This window comes from Gallinula chloropus (assembly GCF_964237585.1).
Source record: "Gallinula chloropus genome assembly, chromosome: 1".
NCBI classification, from domain to species: domain Eukaryota; kingdom Metazoa; phylum Chordata; class Aves; order Gruiformes; family Rallidae; genus Gallinula; species Gallinula chloropus.
In genome coordinates, this window is record NC_140085.1 from 195367409 (window position 1) to 195392293 (window position 24885).

The following is a 24885-nucleotide window of genomic DNA, read 5'->3' on the forward strand; positions in this document are numbered from 1 at the left end:
ATTAATAGTTCAACAATTTCCTTATTAATTCTCTGCCACAACTATAAAATAACTTGTATGTCACATTGACACAAGCAATGAGCATCATTTCCAGGTAAACAGCTGTCTAAGTACTCCTCCAGAAAATTTATGTAACTTTAGCTCCTTCCTATGGCTGAAAATGCAATAGTCTAAAACAGACGCCACCGTTACATATCCTTAGTAAAAGAGGTATAATTATGGGTTGTGGCTGGAAGTTTATCTTGTTCAGAAAAATGGTTTCATATTAAAAGAACAGAATTCCATCATTTTTTGTTAATCATCCAGTGTAAACCAATCTGGTGCATATATTCACAGCTGAATGAATCTGATTATTCAGACATTGTAATATTAAATAATACCTGCAGATGCATTATTAAATTTTAATATAGATAAATATAGATATATAGATATAGATTAGATATAGATACACACACACACATATATATAAACACAAATTTTTTCAACTCTCCAGAACAATTTTCATCACAATTTTTATTGGTCTAACTTTGATTACTAAGGGATGTAATGTCATCTCTTACACCATACAGTACAGAAGACATTAATTAGTCACAGTCACTAAACGAGAGACATATAATGTGATTAAGAGTAGAAACACAGGCTGGATGTAAACCAGCATTCACCTTTGAGAAATGTAAGAAAATTCATGTGTTAGGAAGTGCCTGAAATAGCCTATATATTCTGTGATTTACCAGAGGATAAAGATCTTTAAAATAATAATATTGAAAAGTAGAGTTATAAATAACAAAAAGTAAAGATCACAGTCTTGCCCATTCATATAGATACATGTAAAGATTTGAACTCATAACAGGTTACAACACATTAGGACAATGTCATGAGTCTGTTGAGTATATGATTGACTGTGCTTGTGATTTTTCCCTGCAGTTAAGGTGAAGTAGTGCAAATTAACTTCATTTCAAGTAAAAAAAGGGAGTTTGCCATAGACTAAGAGTATACATATGGACTGTTACCACGATTCATTTGAGGCAAAATCAATTGTTAAATTAAGGTAATTTGGCAATTGTTCTGAACAATGAGTGTTTGCAGACTTAAAAGCTTAAAGAAATCATAACAGAGTGTTTGGTAATCTAGAGGCAAATGGACATCAACAGTTCTCCTCCCCCTTTATTCTGCCCTGGTGAGGCCATATCCAGAATATTTTGTCCAAGTTTAGGCTCCCCAGTTCAAGACATTCAGGGAAATACAGGAAAGAGTCCAGAGGAGAGCTATGGGGATGAGGAAGGGACTGTAGCATCTCTTGTGTGAAGAAAGGCTGAGAGAGCTGGGGCTGTTTAGGCTGGGGAAGAGAAAACTGAGAGGGCATCTGATTAATGCTTATCAATATCTAAAGGGTAGATGTCAAGAGGATGAGGCCAGACTCTTCTCAGTGGTGCCCAGTGAAAGAACAAGTGGCAATGGGCACAAACTGGAACACAGGAGGTTCTGTCATAACATGAGAATAAAGAGGGTGACAGAGCCCTGGGACAGACTGCACAGAGAGGTTGTAGAGTCTCCTCTGGAGGTATTCAAGACCCACCTGGATGCTTGGGACCGGTTCTCTTTAACATCTTTATCAATGACATGGATGATGGAATTGAGTGCACCCTCAGCAAGTTTGCGGATGACACCAAGCTGAGTGGTGTGGTCGACACCCCAGAAGGAAAGGAAGCCATCCAGAGGGATCTTGACAGGCTGGAAAGGGGGCCCGGGGGAACCTAATGAGGTTCAACACTGCCAAGTGTAAGGTGTTGCACTTGGGCCAGAAGAATCCCAGACATAGATACAGACTGGGAGAAGAGCTTCTTGAGAGTAGCCCTGCTGAGAAGGACTTGGGGATTCTGGTGGATGAGAAACTTAACATGAGCCAGCAGTGTGCTCTTGCAGCTTGTAAGGCCAATGGTCTGGGCTCCATCAGGAGAGGGGTGGCCAGCAGGGACAGGGAGGTGGTTGTCCCTCCCTACTCTGCCCTCGTGAGGCCCCATCTGGAGCACTGTGTCCAGATCTGGGGCCCCCAATACAAGAAAGATGTGGAACTGTTGGAGAGGGTCCAGAGGAGGGCCACAAGGATCATTAGAGGGCTGGAGCACCTGCCCTATGAGGAGAGGCTGAGGGAGCTGGGCTTGTTCAGCCTGGAGAAGAGAAGGCTGCGGGGGGACCTCATTACAGCCTTCCAGTACCTGAAGGGAGCTTATAAGCAGGAGGGGATTCAACTTTTTAAAAGGATAGACAATGGCAGGACAAGGGGGAATGGATTAAAACTAAAGGAGGGAAGGTTTAGTTTTTTACAGAAAGAGTGGTGAGGTGCTGGAACAGGCTGCCCAGAGAAGTAGTGGATGCCCCATCCCTGGAAGTGTTCAAGGCCAGGTTGGATGGGGCCCTGAGCAACCTTGTGTAGATCCAGGCCTGAGGTTGGTGTCCCTGCCTGTGGCAGGGGGGTTGGAGCTCTATGATCCTTGGGGTCCCTTCCAATCCATGCCATTCTATGATTCTATGATTCTATGCTATCCTGTACAGCTTTCTTGAGGTGTACACTCTGGCAGGGTGTTGGACTACATGATCACCCTTCTGTGAATCTGTGAAGTGGTGTCAAAGATAGTTTGGGTAGATTTTTAATGTCACAGAGCAAGACTGAAGATGTGTTCTTTTTGATCAAAGGATTGGTGGAAAGCACTATTTCCCAAATCTGGAGATCTTGAAAGCCACCTCTCAGCTGGCTCCCTAGGACTTGAATATGATTCCTGCTAAGTACAAGGAACCGTTTTGATAAAAATCCACTGTTAGTCTCACCATACACATTTTTAGCTTCCCAGGTCATTCCAGGGTCCTGGTCTTCTGACTGTTGATATTGCACAAATGTTCATTTACTCTTTGACTGCCATTTGAGGCTAATTAGTCATGCTGAGGCAGGCTTCCTGATGGGAGCCATACTAGCCATCCTAGAAGTGCTAGAGAAAATGTGCAGTCTGGAGGGCAGTTCTCCAGCACAATACCAAAATATTTGTACCCTCAGACACATATGTCATGGGAATACAACACAGATCCCCAGTGTCATGATGGAGTGCTGTGTAGTGTGGATGTGGCCTGACTTATAGCAGAAGAGCCTTGAACAATTTCCATATGAGCTACGTGGCATTTCGTAACCTGAGGTGGATGTAGTTGGACATTTGTTTTATTTCAGATGGGTCAGTATGTCTAGGAATCATAAACTTAACCAGTCTTTTTCCACTGTCAATTATCCAGACATCAAGTGTTACCTTGATTTAATTATTTAAGGTTTAATCTGGATTTTTTAATTTCTTCATAGAACCAGTGTCTATGTCAAAACCTGGTAGCAGTGGTGATCATCAATCTTAAGAACCTTCTGGGTGGCCAAAACTCCATTAGTTCTTTTGGTGAATCCTTTCTAAACTGTGGAGTGTTACATTTACAGTTCACCTGCATAGTCACTTATGTCATGACTATGCATCAGAAAGAAGGAAAGAGAACATAAAATTCTCTCAATATTCCCATTAAGGATTAATTTATTTAATTAAAAAATATGTAGTCAAGACTTGAAATAATGCTGTTCTTTACAATGGACCCTAATCTCAACCATGAAGTGATAAATGGGTGCTAAAGGCTAAGTAGATTATCCTAGGAAAATGTCCTTGAAAGTCATTTAACAGCTAATCGTATGTTAAGGTCAAACATTACCAGTTTCTCATGGGAAAGAAGAAGACATTCAGATTTTCCTGTTCTAACACAATTTTAGGACTATGTCCAGATCCAAGGATTCTGTGAATGTCCCTTGACAAATACTCCTTCTGTGAAACTTTTCCTGATTTTGAATTTATCTCAATTTGGTTGGGCCAATATCCAGCCCAAGGGCAACAGAGGCTTCACATATTTGTGAGAAATGGGGTACATTGTTTTCTTTTTGTTTCACTCACAGAAAAGCCTGACTGTGGGAAAAGCAGTTTTCCAGTATGACTAAGGGGGAAAGAGTAGAGAGATCTATTCTGCTCTGGTGAGAACTCACCTGGAATACTATGTCCAGCTTTGGAGCCCTCAGCACAAGAAGGACATGGACCTGTTGGTGTGAGTCTAGAGGAGGGCCACAAAAATGGTCAAAGGGCTGGAGCACCTCTCCTATGAGGATAGGCTGAGAGAGTTGGGCTTGTTTGGCTTGGAGAAGAGAAGGCTCTGGGGGGACCTTATAGTGGCCTTCCAGTACCTGAAAGGTGCCTATAAGAAAACTAGGGAAGAATTGTTCATGAGGGCATGTACCAGTAGGATGGGGGGTGATGGTTTTAAACTAGAAAAATGTAGATTTAGGTTGGATATTATGAAAAAAATTGTCAGTATGAGGGTGGTAGTTCACAGGCAGAGGTTGTCCTGAGAGGTAGTGGAAGCCTCATGCCTGGAGATATTCAAGGTCAGACTTGATGAAGCTCTGAGGGACCTGATCTAGTGAAGATGTCCCTGATTACTGCAGGGGGGTTGGACTTGATGACCTTTAAAGGTCACTACCAACCTAACACATTCTATGATTCTATGATTCAGCTCTGGGACACCGGGACACACAAGTGGACTCTGTTCAGTCTCTTCTTTAGTCAATCTTCATTTCTATTTCCCTATGCTCTATACTAAAGATCATCTGACAATACTTATCTGTTGCACTCGAGTGTGAAGACAATCTAGGATAATTGTCCTGTGAATTTTAAGCAGCTCTGTAAGTAAAGTCTAGCTAGGTGAAATGATTTGTGCCTTCATGAAGGCATACCTAGCAGGACCTGTTTCCCATCTTAATTCACTTTTCCACACTCCAGGCTACAGTCACGCCTCAGAGGAATCGAATTTCATAACACGGAGCTAAACATTACAAAAGGATGTGATTGTATCATGATACTGCTTGAAACCTATTTTTCTCCAGGTGAATGAAAGCACTTTCCAGACTGGAAAGGAACATTTGAATCTAGGCAAGATGATGACTCACAGCTATAAAACTGCTCACACACATAACATCCATGAGTGTGTAGACGTGTACCAGCCATCCAGCCAGGGCACTGAAAGTGCTTTTGCTGAGGCAGCATTGAGAAAACCCAACTGAGCAACAGTGCAAGGATTTGAGGGGCCAGCCCTCTCTGAGAGATGACTCCTGTGTTGCTTTTTGTACTTGGGCTTAGCTAGCTTATCTTTCCAGCTGGCACAGTTTTGTTTGCACTAACTAGTTCAGCTACACTTTCTCAAGTTTTGTTAAAAGACAAGTATTTGTGAAGTATTTTGGTCCAGACAATGTTCAAGTAAGAAGCAAATGAGAAATCATGGCTTTGCAGAGCTGTAAAGTGGAGCAGCTGGACAAGGGAGGAAAGGGAAGGGGTGGGAGAAGAAGGAGGATACAACATCCCTTTTAAGAGAAAATGACAAAGTTCTTCACCCATTTTCCAGATGAAGGAAGTCAATAGGCACTTTTCACTTTATAAGAAGCTTTTAAAATGGCATATTCAATAAACAATGTGACCTTCCGGGAGGGAAGAGTGGTATTCTCTGTCTTTGCTGAGGTAGAGGAAGGAGCTGGAAGAGCCTGCCAGGGTTAATGAAGATCAAACACGCCATTCCAGCCAGCAAGATTGTTGTTTAGAAACCACATTAAACCACACAGACTTTTCTGTCACACAGTGAGCTGGTCAAAGCGATGATGCTTGCTTATTTATTTGTTTATTTATTCAATTTACAAGAGGCTCTGGTCAGCACACTCCCTTAGGGCACATATAATAAAAACAGTACATCAATTAAATAGCGATGTTTACAGCATTGACAGAGTGCCTAACGAAGGACTTTGAATTACTTCAGGCCTGTCCCTTTGGAGAATACTCAGCATATAGCTCTCACACATCTGGAAGGTTTGGAAGAGAAAAAGGCTGCATGAATACACGGATGTACCTTGAAGCATGACTTGAAGGAGAATAAGAGCTTCAGCTATTAAACTGTGAGAGGAGAGAATTCTGCAGTTTTAAGCCCTACATGAGATAAACCTGAGATTTTGAAAGCTATTTATGTACCTACAATCACAAGTAGGCACTAGTGGGTGTTCTTACTTGCCCTGTTTTTAAATTTTAATTCCAAACTTGTTCAGCCTACAATTGAAAATCCCATGAGGTACCAGGCTGCATCTATCTAACTTTAAAAATCTGGGCCTTGATAGACTACTGCTACAGCATTAGCAAGTTGGGAGAGAGAGAGAGACAGCCTATGAGGTCTCTTTTATAGCTCTTTCATCAGGCACGCTTAGAGGTAAAAGCGTTATGTTTATTAAGGGTCTGCCACATAGCAAAAATGTGACCTGAGGTTAATAAAGAGTAAATTAAACAAACCTCACATGCCAATGTCGATGTCACTTCCCATCTGTGAAGTGTGTTCCACAGTGTGTTCCATGTCCCTGCTTCCTATCTGCGGTGCCTATTTCCTCCACTTTCTTAGGCTAATGTGGCATGAGAGTGGCCAGTGCTTACCGAAGGATAAGTACCACTCCCAGAACAGCTGTACTGTTTCCCTGATGGTGGTTTTTGTAGTGTGGTGGTGGATCCAGCCAGAGTGTCCCATCTTGTAGTCTTTCGGTTCACGCAGTCTAAGTGGTCCCTGAACAAGAAAAGTTTTATTTTCCTCTTCAAACCCCAACTCTCTGCCAAGAAGTCCACAGAAGTCCCTGGGGAGACCTCAGGGAAGTGACCTTTTGAGATGCGTAAAGAGCAAGCAGGGAGACAAAACCTAAACCTGACTCTGGCCTTCTCTGCTTAGACATCTTTAGACACAAAAAACAGTGTTATCCTGAAAGTTCAGTGATTTGGGGCCCACTCCTTCTGGGATTTCCAACTTGAAATATCCATGGGGTTGGCTTTCGAAAGCAGCTGTGCACTCTTAGTTACAAGCAGAGTTATGGGTGCCTTGCGCTGGCACAGCCGGTTGGACCTACAGACGTCCCACACCCACAAAATCAGCCCAAAAGCCTTTTTATCTCAGGCACCCTAAAATTGTGGGCTACTTCCGCACAAAGTTACATTAGCCCAGTTCAGTTTATCACCTGTAAAACTGGACTGATTATGTTTAACTGCCTAGCTCAAAGAGGTTTTATGAAGATCAATTAGCTAATGCCTATAAAGTGCTTTGCACGGAGCCAGTGCAACCACTGTTGTGGTGTAGCACTACCCTTCCTCGCCATGCTCAGTAGGAGCACTGTTGCTTTAAAAAGGGAGCTTGTCCAAGCTCTCCTCCTCCACTGGATCTAAGATGGATGCTCCTGCTGCAGCACAGCCTGTAAGCAGACTTTGCCCAGCCTGCTTTTTTTGTTTTTCCTGGAAGCTTGCTCCAGACAAGTCAGCTGCGCTGCAGACTGAGCAGAAGCAAGAGGGCAGCTCTCCTCAGGTAAGCTACCACTGCAACAAAGCTGCTCATTCCCACACCTGGACGGGGCAGCACCAAGGATGCTGCCATCCTGAGAATTATGGTCCTCTCCGTCCGTGTCTCTAGCTGACTCACAACAGCCCTCAGCCAGGCAAGAGTCAAATGGCCCTGGGCCTCTGCTCTCTTACACTTCTTTCCTGGCTGGCTGGTGTTGGTTTAGTTACCAGGAGGACAGGGAGGCTCCTACTCCCACACCCAAAGCTGATCTCGTGCACGTTCCTCTGCATTAGCATCACCTCTGTGGAGGCACTCCTGCGTGACATGGGAGCTGCCTGCGGCACAATGGTCCTGAGGTCCTGCTGGGGCTCAGCAGCAGGCTTTTCACCCCATAGTGAGGAGGTGGTCTTCTGACACGGGTGAGAGCCGAGGGATTAGCTCAGAAGGGCTCTGCAGGCTCTCATAGGCCTGCTACCACCAGGAGCAGTTTAAGCTGCATTGGCTGGCTCCTTTCCCTCAAAAAACGCATTGATTTTCCACTAAGCTCCTCGTCTTTGAGGCATTAAAAATGTCATCTTTAGAGGACTGCAAACTGGGCACTCCAATAAAGTTTAGCTGTATTTCATCTTATTATTCCCACGGACACTTTGGAGGAGACATTCCTTCTGTATAATGCTCATTTTACAAAGGTCTTTCCTTCCCCTGCCCCTGGGTGGTGGAGCATTGGAGGTAGAAGATGTTCCTGACTGACACAGAGCTGGAGGCAACATGTTTTTCCTTAGCAATTTCGTTTTACAGGGCTGTTTCACCTCAGCCAAAAGCAATAGACCCTGTTAGTATTCCCACAGCCCTGGGGACAGAGAGCGCTTGTGCAGGGCCAGCAAAGTGGAAAATCCCTAGCCTGACTTTTAATGCCATTTTAGAAAAAGAAAGGTGCTGCAAAGGGCCAGTAGTCAATGCTCAAAGGGAAAAAGCAGAGTGGGATGGTTGTAAGCAGCCCTACGCTTCTCCCTCAATGGGCTGCAGCAGAGGGTCAAGTGAGGACTGCGAGCTTCTAGGAGCGCCCAAAGCTCCCATGAATGAGAGGATTGAGAAGATTCCCCAGGCAACCCGGGATCAAACTCCCTCCTCCTCCACCTGTTTTTTGTGATGTGTGAGACTTTGCAGTCTTGCTTTATAAGTCATGAGGACCGGCCCATAGAGGCAGAGAGGAGCTGTCGCCAGCACCACCAAATTACAACTACAAAAGTGGCACCCTCCCAGCTTTCACTGGGTAACCTTTTCTTCCCCAATGTGAAAAGCTGAATTTGATAAAGAGCAAGACACACAGGAACAGAGGAGAGGAGGGGGCATAAAGTCTTCTAGAGGCATTTTTCTCCAATGGTCAGTCACTGTGAGCAGCTCAGCTGGTTGGCATCTCTGTGTGGTTTGGAGTCAAGGGCAGCACCCTCTCCAGGAAGATGGGCATTGATGGTTTTCTCTTGTGGCAATAGTTGTTTCCCAGGTGTGGAATAGATGCATTTAACAGAGGGATCTGCAATCTCTTTTCCCCTAAACTACACTGCCAGGGTCATGTAAGGGGATCTTGTATACCTCCTGTGTCCAGGGCCAGCATCCACAGCCTGTCCTGAGCACGGTGGAGTTAGAAGAGCTGGCAAAGAGAGAGCAGAAGCAGATGTCATAAGGCAGTTTCTGCTGCAGTTTAGTTGGAAACTTGCTGGAGAATTTATCTGTGACCACAATCACATCTTGTATTTGCTTTCCCCTGACATTGGAGTCATTGAAGTTTATGGTTTGGCTTTTTCTTGGGTTTTGGGCTTTTTTTTTTTTCATGGAATAAGAATTTCGTAGCTGAAAAGCCATTAAATGCTAAAAGCTGTGAGAACAGTGGCATTTGCCAGAAATGAACACAGAATTTCCTGTTAAGAAAAGCTGAGGAAAATCAGTGATGTTCTTCCTGACTGCTGGGAACTGCTGGAAAACACTCACTTTTAATGGCATCTGGAAAAAATGGATACATTTATACATATTAAAATAAAATAATAATATATTTTTTAAAAAATCAATTATTTGGTTAGCTCAGACTTCTCTCTCCAAATACCAGGGAGAATTTCTGAGCAAAAGAAAATCTTCAGAGAAGCCAGAGGTGTTCTGCTTCTAGCACGTGTGGTGACGACAGCCTGAGTTCTTCTCTAATATGAAATGTATGTCTGGTTAGCACCTAGCGCGGGTGCCTCCTCCCTTACACATATTAAGTCTTAACTATATGGAGCAAGTAATGTAAGACTTTACAATACAGGATTTAGTTGCAGCCTTGGTCGAGTTATTTATTTCTGTCTGTCTGAAACAGTAGCTTTGTTTAATCGCATTTTGCAATCAGGATATCAAGAGTTTCTCACAAGAAGCTAGTAATGTGAAAAATTCATTTCTCCAAAGTGCCAAAAAGCCCGACCTTCTCTGTTTCTTGTGAATTGTGATGAATCATCCTTTTATTTTTACTTCTGCTTTCATCAAGTACTTTTCCTTCAGGCTTATCATTCCTCTCTAAATAGTAGTACCATATGACACAAGAAACGAAGGCTGGTTTCCGGTGGTTCCTCTCTGAAGCCGCCAGCAGCAGTCTGGACAGCTCAGTACTAGAGATGGCAGTGTAGGCATTGGCTTTCCAATAAAAGCAAATTACAGGGACCACATTTGAAAATTAATGCCAGGCCCTTATGAAACACTTTTAGGAAATGGTTAAGGTAATAATAATGATTTCTTACTTGTCTTTTTATTTGATTTTGATTTTGTGATTTCTTCTGTCTCCTGGGTTTATTTAGATCATAACAGATCATGTCACACATGATTCTTAAGAGGCAGACTCCTTATTTTCATTCAGTCAGGTACAGTTGCTATTGTCTTCCCACCTGTATGATCACCACATTTTGAATTCCTTATGACCCAAAGGCAGTAACATCGAAGCAGTGTATGTATTTTCTCAGTAACCTCATTGAGTGCACCCTCAGCAAGTTTGCTGATGATACCATTCTGTGTGGTGCGGTTCACATGCTGGAGAGAAGGGATGCCACTTGAGAGGTGGGGCCATGAGACCCTCATGAAGTTCATTCAACAAGGCCAAATGCAAGATCCTACACATGGTTTGGGGTGATCCCAAGAACAACTACAACAAAGAATGGATAGAGAAGCCCTGAGGAGAAGGACTGTTGGATGTTGGTGAATGTAAAGCAGAACGTGATCTGGCAGTGCATGCTTGCAGCCAAGAATGACAACCATATCCTAGACTGCATTGAAAGCAGGTTGAGGGAGAGGATTCTGCCCCTCTGCCCTGCTCTGGTGAGACCACTGTTTATCGGGGAGTGTAGCGATGGGACAAGAGGTAATAGCTTTGAACTGAAGGAATGGAGATTTAGATAAGATATGAGGAAGACATTCTTTACAATGAGGGTGATAAGACACTGGTACAGGTTGGCCAGTGAAGCTGTGGCTGCCTCCAAATCACTAGCAGTGTTCAAGGCCAGGTTGGATGGGGCTTTGGGCACCCTCATCTAGTGGAGGGTGTCCCTGCCCGTGGCAGGGGGTTGGAACTATGTGGGTTTAAAGGTCCCTTTCAATGCAAGCCATTCTAGGACTATGATTCTGTGATGCATTTCATGAAAGCGAATGTCTTTGAAACTTTTGGGGGATGTAGCACTCTGTACTCCAGCTAGTCTGAATCCCGGGAAAAAATGCTTCAAAGTACTTTTTATTAAAGTCCATAATATGACCACTCTGGAATTTGTTGAAGGAATGGCATGTGTAAAGTTCAAGATAAATAGATGGCCTGAAAGCAATAGTATGAAATCCATATATGAAGTGTTGCATATACGAAGGGATATCCAATTGCACGAATACCATATGTGTATTGATTAGCCAGGAAGCAGGGGAAGATGGAGTGGGGTTGGGTGGAAATGAATCCCAGAGTGAGTGTCAATGAAAAATGTGAGGCTATTGCAAAGCTAATGAAAAAAACTCTTGGCCTATATTTAGAGAATTACTGTAAGGAAGGAATTCTGCTGGGCAATGTCATGGTTTGGCTTCACACTTTGAGAAGGATGAAGAGATTTTTGGGGATAAGACCAATGGCATTAAGCATTTTATAGTGTATGAGTTATGGTGAAGTTTGAAAGAATTAAGTAGAACAAGTTAGGTTAAAGAATGACCATCTTCAAATACATAAAAGCCATTACAACAGAGACTGAGATCTATTAGGTTTTGAGAGTTCGTTACAGAAAAGAGATCAGTTAGAGAGCTACAGCACTGGTTTGCAAAATCAAGAGTGATGTGGAGAGGATGACTTTTCTTTGTTCTTGCATTGCAACATTTTAGGACAGCTGATAAGGTAATTAGAAGCAGGATTTAAAATTAACAAATCATCATAGGAGAAGTGGAAGACCTGAGGAACTCCTCACCAAAGGATGAAGTAGAAGTTCACATGGATTCAAAGACAGACTGGAAAATTACTGGAAAACACTACCACTGCTTGTGCTTTCTACTGGTGGATTATCAGCAGAAAGGATGCGTGTGCAGAACTGGTGGCCACATGTAGGACTGTGTCCAGGTTACGCCTCTAGTCAATGCACCAGTAAATATGTGTACGGTGCAATTCAGTGTAGACTAATCCTCACTGTCCCAGCAGTCTGGGTAGATACTGAAACCCTTGGTACTTGGTGGTCTCTAGTGTATGGTGGCTAAACCAATCATTCCAAGCTCATTTGCATGTATGAGTATTACACTACCATTACTTGAAGAAATCAGTTGTGTCTATATAATGACATTAAAGTGGGGCATATATATTCTGAATGTGCTATGTGCTTTCACTGTGCATCAGTTGGATCAAGCCTTTATTCCCCTTTGATTTGTCACAGAAAATCTTAAAAAGTCTAATGTAAAATATAAATAGCAATCTTCAGAAAACCAGGGATGCCTGGTAGCTGTGGAGGTCTGGAAGTAGTACCATTATATCATTTGGTTTTTCCTTCAAGCTGATATTTGATTTGAGTAATTTTTCTCCTCCCTCTCATTTTTCTTTTAAATTTATACTTGGTTGAAGAAGTTACTTAAAGAAGCTACATACATTGTCAGTGAGGTACACTGGTGAATTTGTAAATGGTTTAACAGATCAAAATTCTTTTCAGAAATAATTCCATTTTCCACTGGTTAAAAAAAGTAAAACTACACTGGTAATGTGGCACTTTTAAATGTGTAAACACTTATGAACATGAGTACTTTTTGTACGAGTGTTCCTATTAACTTAAAAATCACTTTTTGTATGACTGTATACTGAGAGATATGGGCATTTAATTGGAAGGCATTATCTCCATCTTCATGTAAAGAGGTTGAGTCATATAATCCTTCCCAAGCTGCCTAGCACATCGGAATTCTTGATGCATAGGTGTTTTTCAGAGCATCTGGGCTGTCCTCTGCCTAGATCTGACATCATGCTGTGATCTCAAGGTGCTCAAGAAGAATTTCCTATCTCCATGTATTCTTCCTGCCCTCATCAGCTCTAGGTGAAGCAAGGCAATTCTCCATCATCAGGTCCTGCTTTTGGCAGGAGACAGCTGGCACCTCACCCCTGTCTACATACAGAGATTTGGGCAAGCCAAGCTTGCTGCCACAAGACACTGTGGGAGATGCAGCAGCTGCTGCTCATGGCAGTGCAAGAAGTGGCTCCCAGAAGTAGCAACAGCATCTCACAGAAGAAGCAAACCTGTCTCTCCATGGTTGTCTCTGTCCCACCCTATTTCCCCTCATCATTCATAAGTGTGAGAGAGAGAGTGAAATAGCCAGCCTCTTTTCAGTGGTCTGTGGGGACAGGACAAGGGGCAATGGCCTCAAGCTGGAGCACAGGAAGTTCCCCACCAATGTGGGGAAGAACTTTTTCACATTGAGGGCAACAGAGCCCTGGAACAGGCTGCCAAGGGGCATTGTGGAGTCTCCTTCTCTGGATATATTCAAGACCCATCTGGGTGCCTATCTGTGCAATATGAGCTAGGGAGCCTGCTCTGGCAGGGGGTTGGACTGGCCCAGATAGAGTCTATCCCTTGAGCCTTTGGACACGCAAAAAAATAAATCCCCTTGTCCACATTTCTAAGAGCAGGGGTGAAAATTCAATCTTATTTTACTCCTTAGGGAAGGTTAAAATGTACTTTTGTATGTAGTGTGGCAAGATCATGAAATAACATCTTCATCAGACTTAGTTGCTCTTGGGCTGATATCTGGTGACTGCAGGGTCTTTCCTGGGTGGGTTTCAGTGATAATTGTTCCAAGGCAGGTGGATTTTCAGGCAAACTGAGCCCCGGCTTCTGATGCCAACAGTAAAACAAAGGCTTGTTGTCTTCATCCTATTCCCCAAAATGACCAGCTCACATAAAACACGGACATAGCTGAGGTCCTTGAAATGCCCTAAGTAGAGTCCCTCCAAATGCCAGAACAGCTGTGAAAACCTTGGTTTGGACTAGAGGTTTGAGGCTGTTTTGTTCTTAAAGAACATTGGACATGCTTGTGTGTAGTCATTTCTATTTTGATGGGGATCTTTCAAGTTTGTTTTATATTTATATTCTCTGGTTCCTTTTGTACGTGCTGCCTGTGGTGTAACAAGCCTTTTCTCTTTTTCTTTCATCTAATATGATTCTTTGAGAAGACAACTTCTCTTTAATCACTGTCAGAGACAGGTTTAGTTTTTAGGAGGCTTGATTAGCATACAGGGATTTCAGAGAAGAGCAACAGAGAAGGTGATTTTGAATTCTAACAAAGCACTACAACAAAGTTACAGTGCATATAGCTTGCCCAGATATCTATAGATCATCTTAATCTTCTGGTATCTAATGGATGTGGTAAGAAGTTCAATTAATTTTTCATGGTGTGGCAATGGAACAGAGAGTTCAGTAGTGAAAATAGGGAAGGGGAAATACACAAATCTACACTGTAGTACCACAACTGAAGGGGTTTCCTCAACAGAAACATTGGGAAATTAAAAAAAAAAAAACCAAAAATGCTAATATAGTCAAGGGTGATTATCTAGAAATTCTTTATGACTCTACAGGTCTTTCCTTTTATTTTTATCTATATTGGTCTTGATTCTCACATGGTATATCAGGTGCAGGGCTAAGTATTGCTAATTTCAGTGCAGGAGGAGGTGTATATGCATTAGGTGAGGAAGTGCCACGCAAAAATGATCATAATACTTCAGAAATGCAGCTCAGTTGTTCCATGCTGATGCGTGTATTTCCACATAGTGGTGCACTGTGAGAGGCAGGCGCTGCTGGAGAACCTGTAAAGGTTGGGGAAAGGAAATTTCTGGAAAAACTGGCAGAACAGAACTTTTATGACAGAATGAACCAGATGGAATTGGTAAATGGAGCAACAGTTCTTCCTTCTCCCAAATCCAGCAGGTGAGGGAGAACAGTAACTTTAGCAAAGAGTAAGATGACTTTTGTTCACTGCTGGGTCATTTTACTTGAAGTTTCTGACAATAGCAACACGGTAATTTGCTGGGAGTCTCCCTTTTCCCTAACGACAAAAGAGGTGCACAATGGTTGTGAGCAAGTAGGCTGGATCAGGGTGCTCAAATCCAAGGAGTGGTGGAGGGCTCACAAAACTCAGCAGATCTGCAGGCTCTCTTTTTCATACAGAAGCACCCACAGTGTGTTCTGTGTATCTCATAAGACAGAACGAAAATGCAGATGTAAATTTTTCAAGAGCCCTTGCTCCTACAGTATGGTTGTGATTTAAATGCCTTTCCTGGTAATTAGCAATTTGATTCTGTGTCTGCAATGGGTGCTATTGGGAAAAAAAAAAAAAACACCAAAAAACATGGTAGTGTTTTCTTATGTCAGCTTTCTATATGTGGTTGTCACTTAATTGAAATGAATGCCTTGGCCAGTTGCGATATGAGTTATTATTCCAATCTGTCATTGGAATGAATCTTCCTTTTCTGATCTTTTCCCAAGTGACTGTGCATCAGGTAACTGTTTTTCACTTGAAAGCAACAATTAGTTTGAGTGTGAAGGGATGCATTTCGTGCCTGGTGCGATGCCGAGGTGGTCGGTGTTCGGTGCATCTTAACACGGAAACAAAATCACAGCGGAAACCTGTTCTGGTTGAAAATCTGCAGTAGTCTGAGGGACTGGGGAAGGAATGGGGATTTTAATGAGCATCTGTGTCCATCCTTTTGAGAGCACGGGGCAGCTAAATGGAGTCAGATCTGAAAGATCCAAGAGGCTAACCGGCTGATTTTCCTCCCCTTCTTTGAAATCGGAATTTGTAATTACATGCAGGTGATTTTCATTAGGTTCTGTGAATATTCATTGGAAATCACATTTGCGTGATTGTGAGTCCAGTTTTAAATCAGAGCATTGTGTTAAAAACATTCAAAAGTGCAGAAGCAACATAGCCTTACATTAGAAATGCTAATGATTAGGGCAGATTGAGAGTGTTACCGATTGCTTAAATGTCTAAGATGGATGGATATCAGAACTGCTAAAACAGTTAAACAGCAGTTTTCTGGAATTTTGTAGTAGTATCTTCTAAAAATATTGTTATTCCACCCCCTTCCCAAATTAACGCTTCTACAGCCAGTGATGTAGTGTGCTCACACCTTAAGGTAGCACTGTGATTCATGTTTTAATGATAGTGGCTGCTGGCTGTAACTATGGAATGTATTGTCATGGAAACTACACTTTTCTATATTTACACCAGTGCTGGTTATGCGAGAGACAGTACTTGAAAGAAAATCTGTATAATATATAGCTTAATAATGAGACAGGCAAGCTAGGAATAAACAGATCAGAGATTCAGTGATGTTACGGCTGCTGTTTGTCTCCATAGTATGTTTCTAAACAGGCTCAGTCACTGTTTCAGATGATAACTAGTGCAGGAAGTCAGAAGGAAGTGCTGCTGTGATGTCGCTTTGGACTAACAGGTCAGACAAACTTAGATTATTGATGACTGATTGATTGGCACCTGCATAGTGAACTCCTGTGACATGTAAGTGCTGTGTCCAGGCTGGTAGGAAAAAAAGTATGAGATGAGTGAATTAAGGACACTGGGTTGTAAGGGCTTGTTATTTGCAGGAAATACATCTTCTGAAATGGAACTGGGTTGTAACTCTAACTGTGCAGCAGTTCTATCTGTCACTTCAACGGAGAAACTACTGTCATTTTACCGAGCTTGGGCTCTCATAAGCTCTGAGGTTGAAAATAGAGAGTGAGAAACAATAATCAGAAAATATGATACCAAGTTGCAATTTAGCTGCACACAAAACCTGGATAAAAATAAAGTTATGGTGTGGTGCAAAAGAAAGAGTAGGATCAAAGTTGTTTGAAAGACCAGTTCATTATGGTTTTGAACTTCACAAGGCGAGGGCAAATTGCACTAAAGAAATTCCACTTAAAATTCAGATACGTACATGCATGCAGTACACACACACAAACACCTTCATATAAATATACAGCCTTAATAGAGGAGGTCTCCTGCATTAGGCTTTGCAGTCTCAGGCAGATCTTTTTAAAAACCCTGGACCGTCCACTCTGGATACTGCTTGACCCGGCTGCACACAGAGCACGCTCTCGTTGCCATTTGTTGTATAACAAATTTTTAGTTCGGGTTTATTAAGGGAAATTGTTTCAGTTGTGCCTTAAGAGCGCACTCACGATTGCCAGGGAGACAAGCTGCTCTCATTTCTTTAGAAAGAGTTTCTAATTTGATGGGCAGAGCTTAGTGAGTCACAAAAAGCAGGGTCAAGTCGCTGTGAAACAAATGCTGGGTTTACCTTGCTATCAGCTGTGAAATCGTTGAAGGCATCATTTTACTTTCTGTATCGTAGCCTTTTCATTTCATATTTGCGTGCCTGCCATGGCCAGCCCTAAAGCTGGAGGATATATCCATCCAACTTTTGATATAAATAATCCTCTTAAAAAGCACAGCTAGCGGTTTGCTCATCCAAACGCTTTATTATGCATTTTTCAGCTGGTGTTGCTTTAACTGAGGGAACAGCGACAGCTGTAACCGAATCCAAACCAGCGTTATGCTCCCAAACTTCTTTAATTATTGCATTTCTGGAATAGAGCGAGCCGTTTGCAGGCTCTGGGATATCAGCACTAGCTGGAGTCGGTAGTCGCATTGCCTCAATAGCAGAGTTTAAAGAGGGCTGTGCTTCAAGCTTCATGCCGGTGCATTTTCTGTGTAACTTCATATCTTTATTCAGTGTCTCCTGCAATCCTTCAACCTGTCTATTTGTAAATTTGTGCCTGGAGAAAGCTCCCATGTGGCAAGCCAGGATTGGATAAATGTTACTTGTATTTCTCTGATTGCAAACTCCCAGCATCTGGGATTTTCAGCTTTGAGTACAGTTTGTTTCATGCTGAGATTCATCTTTTTGGGGAAAGCAAAGGTCATCGCTTCTCCGGAGTTGCGACTGATTTGATTCTTTTTCTCGGGGAGGCGCTGGGAAGGGAATCCTTACTGGAATGCATATTGATAAAGGCTGAGGATTCTGGCTTCTTAGATAAGTAATTTTTTCTTTTTTTTTTTTTCCCCTCTTCTCTCCCCACAATGACTATGTATTGCAGCAACTCACTGGCTTTTTACCAAATCAGGAGCTGCAGTATTTTTCTTCCGATGGAATAATTTCAGCCCACTTCAGCTAGCATGACAATCTTATGTGATTGTTATGAGTAGGCGTTTACATCCTTTTACATGCTAATACTGCCACACCTGCTAGTCCCCCTCATTTCCATTTCTCTCTCTCTCTTCCCCCCCCCCCCATTTTTTTCCTTTTTTTTTTTTTCCCCAATGTAAAAACTAATTTCCCAGAGGAAGGGAAATCCTGAGATTCGTGATCAATGCTGCATCGTTGATTCATCAACAAAGAAGGGGATGGCTGAATGGGACACAGGTAGAGATTCAAGCAGGCTGCTTCTGACCAGCAAGAGAAAAGCTAGCTGTTGAACAGCATATGTTGCCACTCCATGTGCTGTATTAGCTACTTGTTTTTAGCCTTCAGTAGGCTGCCACTACTGCAGCACTAAAGGAATGTGCCCTATTGTTAAAAATCCTGACTGCTTTACACCAATGATTTGCCACTGCAAAGTTGCATGCACCAACAACACTTTATCGTTGATGTTTGGATGCAAGGTAGGATGTGGTTAATGTATTTAAATGCATGCTGTAACTCCTTTGAATATCTGTGCTATTTAATTTCATGTCTGACTAGAGATTTGAGTGCAAATCGCGATACGTTGGCTATAAATTAGGCTTACAGATGATACGTTTTAAATGTTAGGTGGGGGGGAAAAAATAAATCAGAAGTAAAGCTTTCTTATTTCCCAGGGTTGTATGAGTATAGATTTACATAGGAGAATCGAACGAATTATGAAGCATTTGTTTTAGAGTTGATTGTATACTTAGCTAACAGTGCTAAGATTACTAAGCCACTACTCTGCCTTTTGCCCGGATTTATTGATTTTTCTGTGCATACTGTTATTATAAAAACATAAACCAGACAGAATTAATATGTTTTTTTTCCTGTTTATATTGCTGACATGGCTTTTAACCATAAGAGCAATACTAAAGTATACAGCCCTGCACTTCTCTCTAAGAAATAAAGTAAGCTCCTGGACCTGGCTTTAGTTCCACAGGAATATCTTTAAATAAGTGTTTTCTTCTAGAGGACAGGGCAATAATTTAATTTCTCTCTGAAATTTAAATCAAAAGGTGGCGCAGTTAGCCAGAGAAGTTTCTTTTCTGGCTGTGTAATGCAATCCCACCCCAATTTTTTTTTAATAAAGGTGTTGGATTGGACTACATTTTTCCCCCTGTACATCCTGACTTGACATTAGACTATAACCAGTGTTGTTTATTTTACAGAAATAATTCAAAAGGAATGGCATGTTTTTAAAACCTGTTATCTTTGGATAAACAAGTTTGATCACTTGGATCAATCATGATGATGTTACGGGGGAGGGAGGTTACAGATTTTGTCCCATTCCTTTTCGTTGCTATCCTTCAGTGCTGTATGATACTAAAACTGTTCCCCTATATTTAAATAGAGTAGGAAATGAGAAGTTACATAAAATACAGTAGTGATTGTAATTATTTTTAAATCATCTGTGTAACTTTTTTAATCCTCAAAAATGGCTAAACTACAAAAATCAAAATTTGTGTTGTGCAGTCCACAAACTAGGGAACACAGTACAATTTTTTGAGTTCTTACATGACAGACTAGCCAAAATAAAATGAACTTTGTGAAATAGGTTATAGATGACTCAATGGTTCCTAAATGTAATTCATCTAGAAGTTATTGACAGATCATCTACCGCTTCATATAATATACTTAAATTAGCTAACAGTAAAACATTTAAAATTTGTCTATCATCTTCTCCCTTTCGTCCAGCTACAACCTGCATCTCTGATTACTTGAGACTTTCCTGAACTAAAGTTTCTTGTTTCTTCACTTCCATTTTACATAGACAAAAATACATTCTATTAGCGAAAGGGTTATCATTTAATTGCTGTGTCATGATGCCACTAGTGTTATAAATAGCATCAAGAGTTTAACAATGTAAAAGCTTTTTTAATTTGCATCTTCTTCATGAGAGCAATTCATATTTCTTTTATATTTTAACTTTAAAAGCTTAAACCCTCTTGTTTTCAAGCGTTACTTTCTAATTAATAAAGGTGAATTTTTAGTCAGGGGAAATTAAATGCAAGCCACCCTTCCACAAAGGTAGGCCAGTGGCCTAGGGACTGGTATCCAATTGGTATTCCTGCCTGTAAGCGTGATTTTCAAAGGATATTCTTTGATGCACTTAAGTTCTTTCATGATTTTCAGATCTTGTTAGGAAGAAGCAGGAGAATAAAAATCATAAATCTCAAACTTTTTCCCCCTCCTCTTTCTTTAGCCCTTCAGGCTTATTAAGTTAGTCATAGTCAATGTTTTATCTTCTTGTGGTGTATGAACTACTTCTCAAATGAAAAGTGGATATGAGGGATAGTGATCATTTTCAGGAAGATGAGAAGGACTGTGAGTGCACGGAGTTATCTTGGTTTGGTTGAACACATGTCAGATTAGCACCCTTTGATACCACCATCAAGCACACGTAAAGCATTTCCTATACACACCAGTTTATCACCTCCCTCCAAATACCTTTTTCTCATTTCTTTTTGTCCTGCATCTTTTTGCTTTGGACACATAGGGTTGTATCTCCACATTCGCAGGTGCAGATCTGTTGTTAACAGGCAGAGAAGTTTGAACAAGAAGCATGGATGTTTCTTTTTAGGAAATCTTTTACTTACATGGAATGAAATCGTGGATCTAAGTATGCTTACAATGTTATGATTTCAACGATCACATGGTTCTTGAACTTGGGAAGGAGAGTAACATACAGGAATGACAATTTATATTCTCTGTGGCAGAGGAGAAAATATGTCCTCAGAATAGAAGAGTTTTAAAATATAAATAGTGGAATAGACAACAAAGGAACTCAAAGTTCAAGCAAATATCTCCAAGTGATAAAATAACCAGGTCAAGTTATTAAGTAGCTCCTTTTGAAAGGACAGTGTAAGTCACAGGAATGAATTACTGCTTACACTTAAGTTGGTTTTACTTTTAATTTTGTGCCATATACTGTCTTCTTTCTCTGTGAGCACAGAAGCAAGAGAAATGCACCACATCAGAATCATCACACCCATTTTTATCTGTTCCCAATGCAATAATTTTACAGTCTGCTCAGTCCTAGCAGGTGGTGCCAGGGACTTAATTTGGGGGGGGGGGGGGGGGGGGCAGGAAGAGGGTGTGCATGTCTTACTACACCATATGTTGCAAAGAAGGCAGTGGAGGAGTCTTAACTGAGCCTGCAGTTCTGTTTTCCTTTACAGCCTGATTTCCTGAACTTTGATAGTTGACTTTGTCCTGGACCTCTATTTTCAGTGATGCCCAATTTTATGATTCTTGACCTGAAATTGCAAAGAATTCAGAGTAGTTTAATTTGAAAGGCAGGTTAGTGTTTACGTGAAGTTCCTGAAGTGTTACCTGAAGTTCCACTATTGCAACCTAATTCAACATATTTGAACGCTTCTTCCATTTCTGGTAGGGAAATGCCAGTGTTTCCATCACGGCAGTTTTAAAATATGCCCTTCAGGTGCAAGGAGGTGTTTTTCAGAACTTTCTCATTCATAATCTTTCAGGGCTGGGGCATGAATTTATATCCCTTGAGTCCTAGAGTTGCTCTACATGTACTGGGCAGATTTGTGCCTGTGGATTAAAGGATGGCTTGTGTGTAAAATAGACCTGTGTTCAGAGATCTCCACTGAGAGGAGTGGCAAGGCATTGATCAGTGAAGATGGTGAGACTTAGATGCACAATTAAATGTCAGTATGTGCTTACTCACTTTGCTGAATTGTGCACTGTAATAGTTCATTCAGTATTGCAGAGGAGTTATCATCCAACTCCTAATATCCTGTTCATTTTGGTCTTCTTAAGAGTGCCAGAAGGGATTTTAGGTTGACTGAGATGTTTCTTAAATTACATTTCAGCCACAATTCTGACACTCACATGGAAGTGTTTTTCTGTCTTATCTCTTTTACCTCTGTATATAGAAAGTAGATGTTGAAGAGATTGCATTTCAAGATGAGTGACTTCCCTGTTTGTTGACCTTGACCAGGTATTTTGATAAATCCTACTTTCCTTTTGATTCAGGTTTATTTTTATATCTGTCCTAGCATAATTTAAAGGTGGCTAGGGGTTTTTTTTTTTAAAGGAATAAGATATACTCCTTCCCCCTTCCGTGCCTCCTAGCACATTTATCACAAACAGTTCTCTGGCACAAAAGCTGATTTTGGTATTTTTTTTCCCCTATTATTTCTCTGTTTTAGCTGAAATAGCCAAATAGTGACCTATTCCACTGTCCAAGGTGAGCGTGAAAGTAAAACCACTTGTTCCTTCAGATGCCAAAACTTCTATGTTTTGCAAAATCGCTGAAATATAGAAGGTTTTGTTATTAAAACAAATAGTACAGAATATTAGTGAATGTCTTGAAATTAATATTTATTATTTTTATCATGATCAAAATACTAGAAACCTACAAGTTGTCTGTACCAGCATTATTAGTTCTCTTGAATGAACTCTGGTATGTTACTTAGTTGACACTATTCTCTATGTTATCACAGTCTAGACCTGGTTATTGTAAGAAACAGTCATTTGAGATGACAGGAGAACACTTTTCCAGCTAGGTATGATACACAGTAGACCATGCTCAAAGCCTTGCACACTTTAACTTCTTGATGCCTCTCCATGAACTCAAGTGGGATTTTACGTTTCATAGGACAGTCTGAGGTGGTTTCTGGATGCAACTAAATAGAATACTCATTTTTTATTATAAATGAGCTTCTGAAATTAATCTCCCAGGCCTACCCATGTGTGCAGCTTTGTTTTGCATTTACAGAGTAGGCTTGGAGTGTGCAAACGGGATGCCTTTTTGAAGAAGCTAAGCAGAAAGATGCACTCCAGGAACACACCAGGTACTCTGCAAAATCTTATGGGTATTCAGTTTAGCACAATTCCATAGTAAAACACAAAGCATATGTGTCATGTTGTCATTAAGTCTTTCTTATCAGCTCTTCATACTGTGGATCCATTCCTGCTGCTGGCTGATGTGGGCATAATCTCTGACTCCACTGACATATTTCAGCTCTGATATTTTAGGGAACCAGAACTGGAGAGATGTAAAAATATAATGTATTCATGGTCATTCTGACTCCATCTATACAGACTGGTGTATAGGGTTCCAGAACCCTCTGAAAGAGTTTACTGCCTATTCATAGATAATCAGCTGAGCAAGTCAGCTGGAACATTGCTGCCACTTGCTATGCATAACGTTTGACAGTGGCACTGAGATGCCTACTTCCACATATAATTCTTCTTAGGCCACTGTGGTGTTAAAGGAAAAATGCTCAGCAATAAAAGGAGCTGCAGAGGAGAGGTAGTATTGCCACTGGCAATCGGCTCTGAGTATGATCAGTTGTGTCACAGAGGTTTTCTGCATTAGTGTACAGCACTCAAGGCAGGGAAAGGTTTCTTTTGAGGCATAGCATCTATGCAAGCTAGACATGGGGTGTAAGCCCAAGCAGTTTCAGATGGCCATATCTTTTTTTCTGTTAGGCATTGCCTAACACCCTACACTTTAACACTCAGCTTAAGAACAAGTAGAAGCCTTCCCCAACAATTCCCACCCGTTGTGAATGTGTAGGAGAAGATGAACTATGTGTCAGTCATACTCAAAGGCCACCAGACAGAAGGTTTCTGCCGCCAAAGTAGCAAGTTAGGAGGCTGTAGTACTCTGGAACTCCTCCCAGTATTGAAAAGTTTATGAAGTGGATCCTGTTTTTTGGAACTTCTTGTTCCCAACCATTAAGGAACATTCCAGTGGTGAAGTACTGTGGTATCTGAGTATCTGAGATGAATAGATTGTACCTTTGTAGGTGATCATGAGTTTGTTATCTTGAACTCAGCATGGGTGCTGCAAAAATCAGTATTAAAACAGGCAAAAGGATGTCAGAAGTCTAAGGAGATGTAGGAGTCAGTATCAGCAAGATCAAGGTGGGGCAAGCAGAGGAAAGGCACAAGGAAGGGCAGTGCAGAGACAACAGCTTGGGTCTATGAAGTGGAGGCAGTAGTCTAGGCAAGGTTCCTGAGAAGGCAAGCAGAAGAGAAAGAAACACTGAGGAACTCTGGGTAGATTGTAAATGAAAAAAAAATTGTTAGATCATGAGTCCTCTGAAATGATTGACCCATCCCTTCAATCACATAGAATCATGGAATCTTCAAGGTTGGAAAAGACCTCCAAGATAATCAAGTCCAATACCACCATGTCAACTAAAACATGTCTTGGAGTACCACATCTACAGTTTTTTTGAACACTTCCAAGGACGGTGACTCTACCACCTCTCTGAGAACCCTGTTCCTATGCCTGACCACTCTTTCAGTGAAGAAATTTTTCTTTACATTCAATCTAAATCTCCCCTGACACAACTTGAGACCATTTCCTCTCATCTTATTGGTAGTTACTGAGGAGAAGAGACCAGCCTTCACCTCACTACAACCTCCTTTCAGGTAGTTGTAGAGAGCAAGAAGATCTCCCCCCAGCCTCCTTTCTCCAGTCTAAACAGGTCCAGTTCCTTCAGACATTCCTTATAAGACTTCTGCTTCAAATAGGACTTAGATCACTGGTTAGGGAATGCAAACAAGCTTTACCTTTTCAGTGTTATGTGATCTCACTCGTTAGCAGTCACTCACTGGCACTGGCCACCATCTGGGTGGGTGATGCCCAGGCATTTTTCTAAAAGCATCAAGACCAGGGCTTAAAAATATTTCTGCTTGTGTAAGAATATGATGTCTCATTTTTTGCCCCTGTCCTGCACACAAGCTCC

General features: G+C 41.5%; 1 protein-coding gene across 5 annotated transcripts in view; it reads left to right on the forward strand.

Moving 5' to 3' along the window:
• Window positions 1–24885, forward strand: part of DLG2 (discs large MAGUK scaffold protein 2) — a gene marked incomplete at both ends in the record, with an annotated part of 916132 nt that overhangs the window by 208371 nt on the left and 682876 nt on the right. Inside the window, one exon of one of the 5 annotated variants that reach the window (XM_084264084.1) lies at window positions 18493–18591. The exons of the other annotated variants lie outside the window; for them this stretch is intronic. Within the exon in view, the coding sequence (XP_084120210.1) occupies window positions 18493–18591 (99 nt within the window). Of the gene's footprint in view, window positions 1–18492; window positions 18592–24885 lie in introns of those variants that run through there. 5 annotated transcript variants of the gene reach the window in all.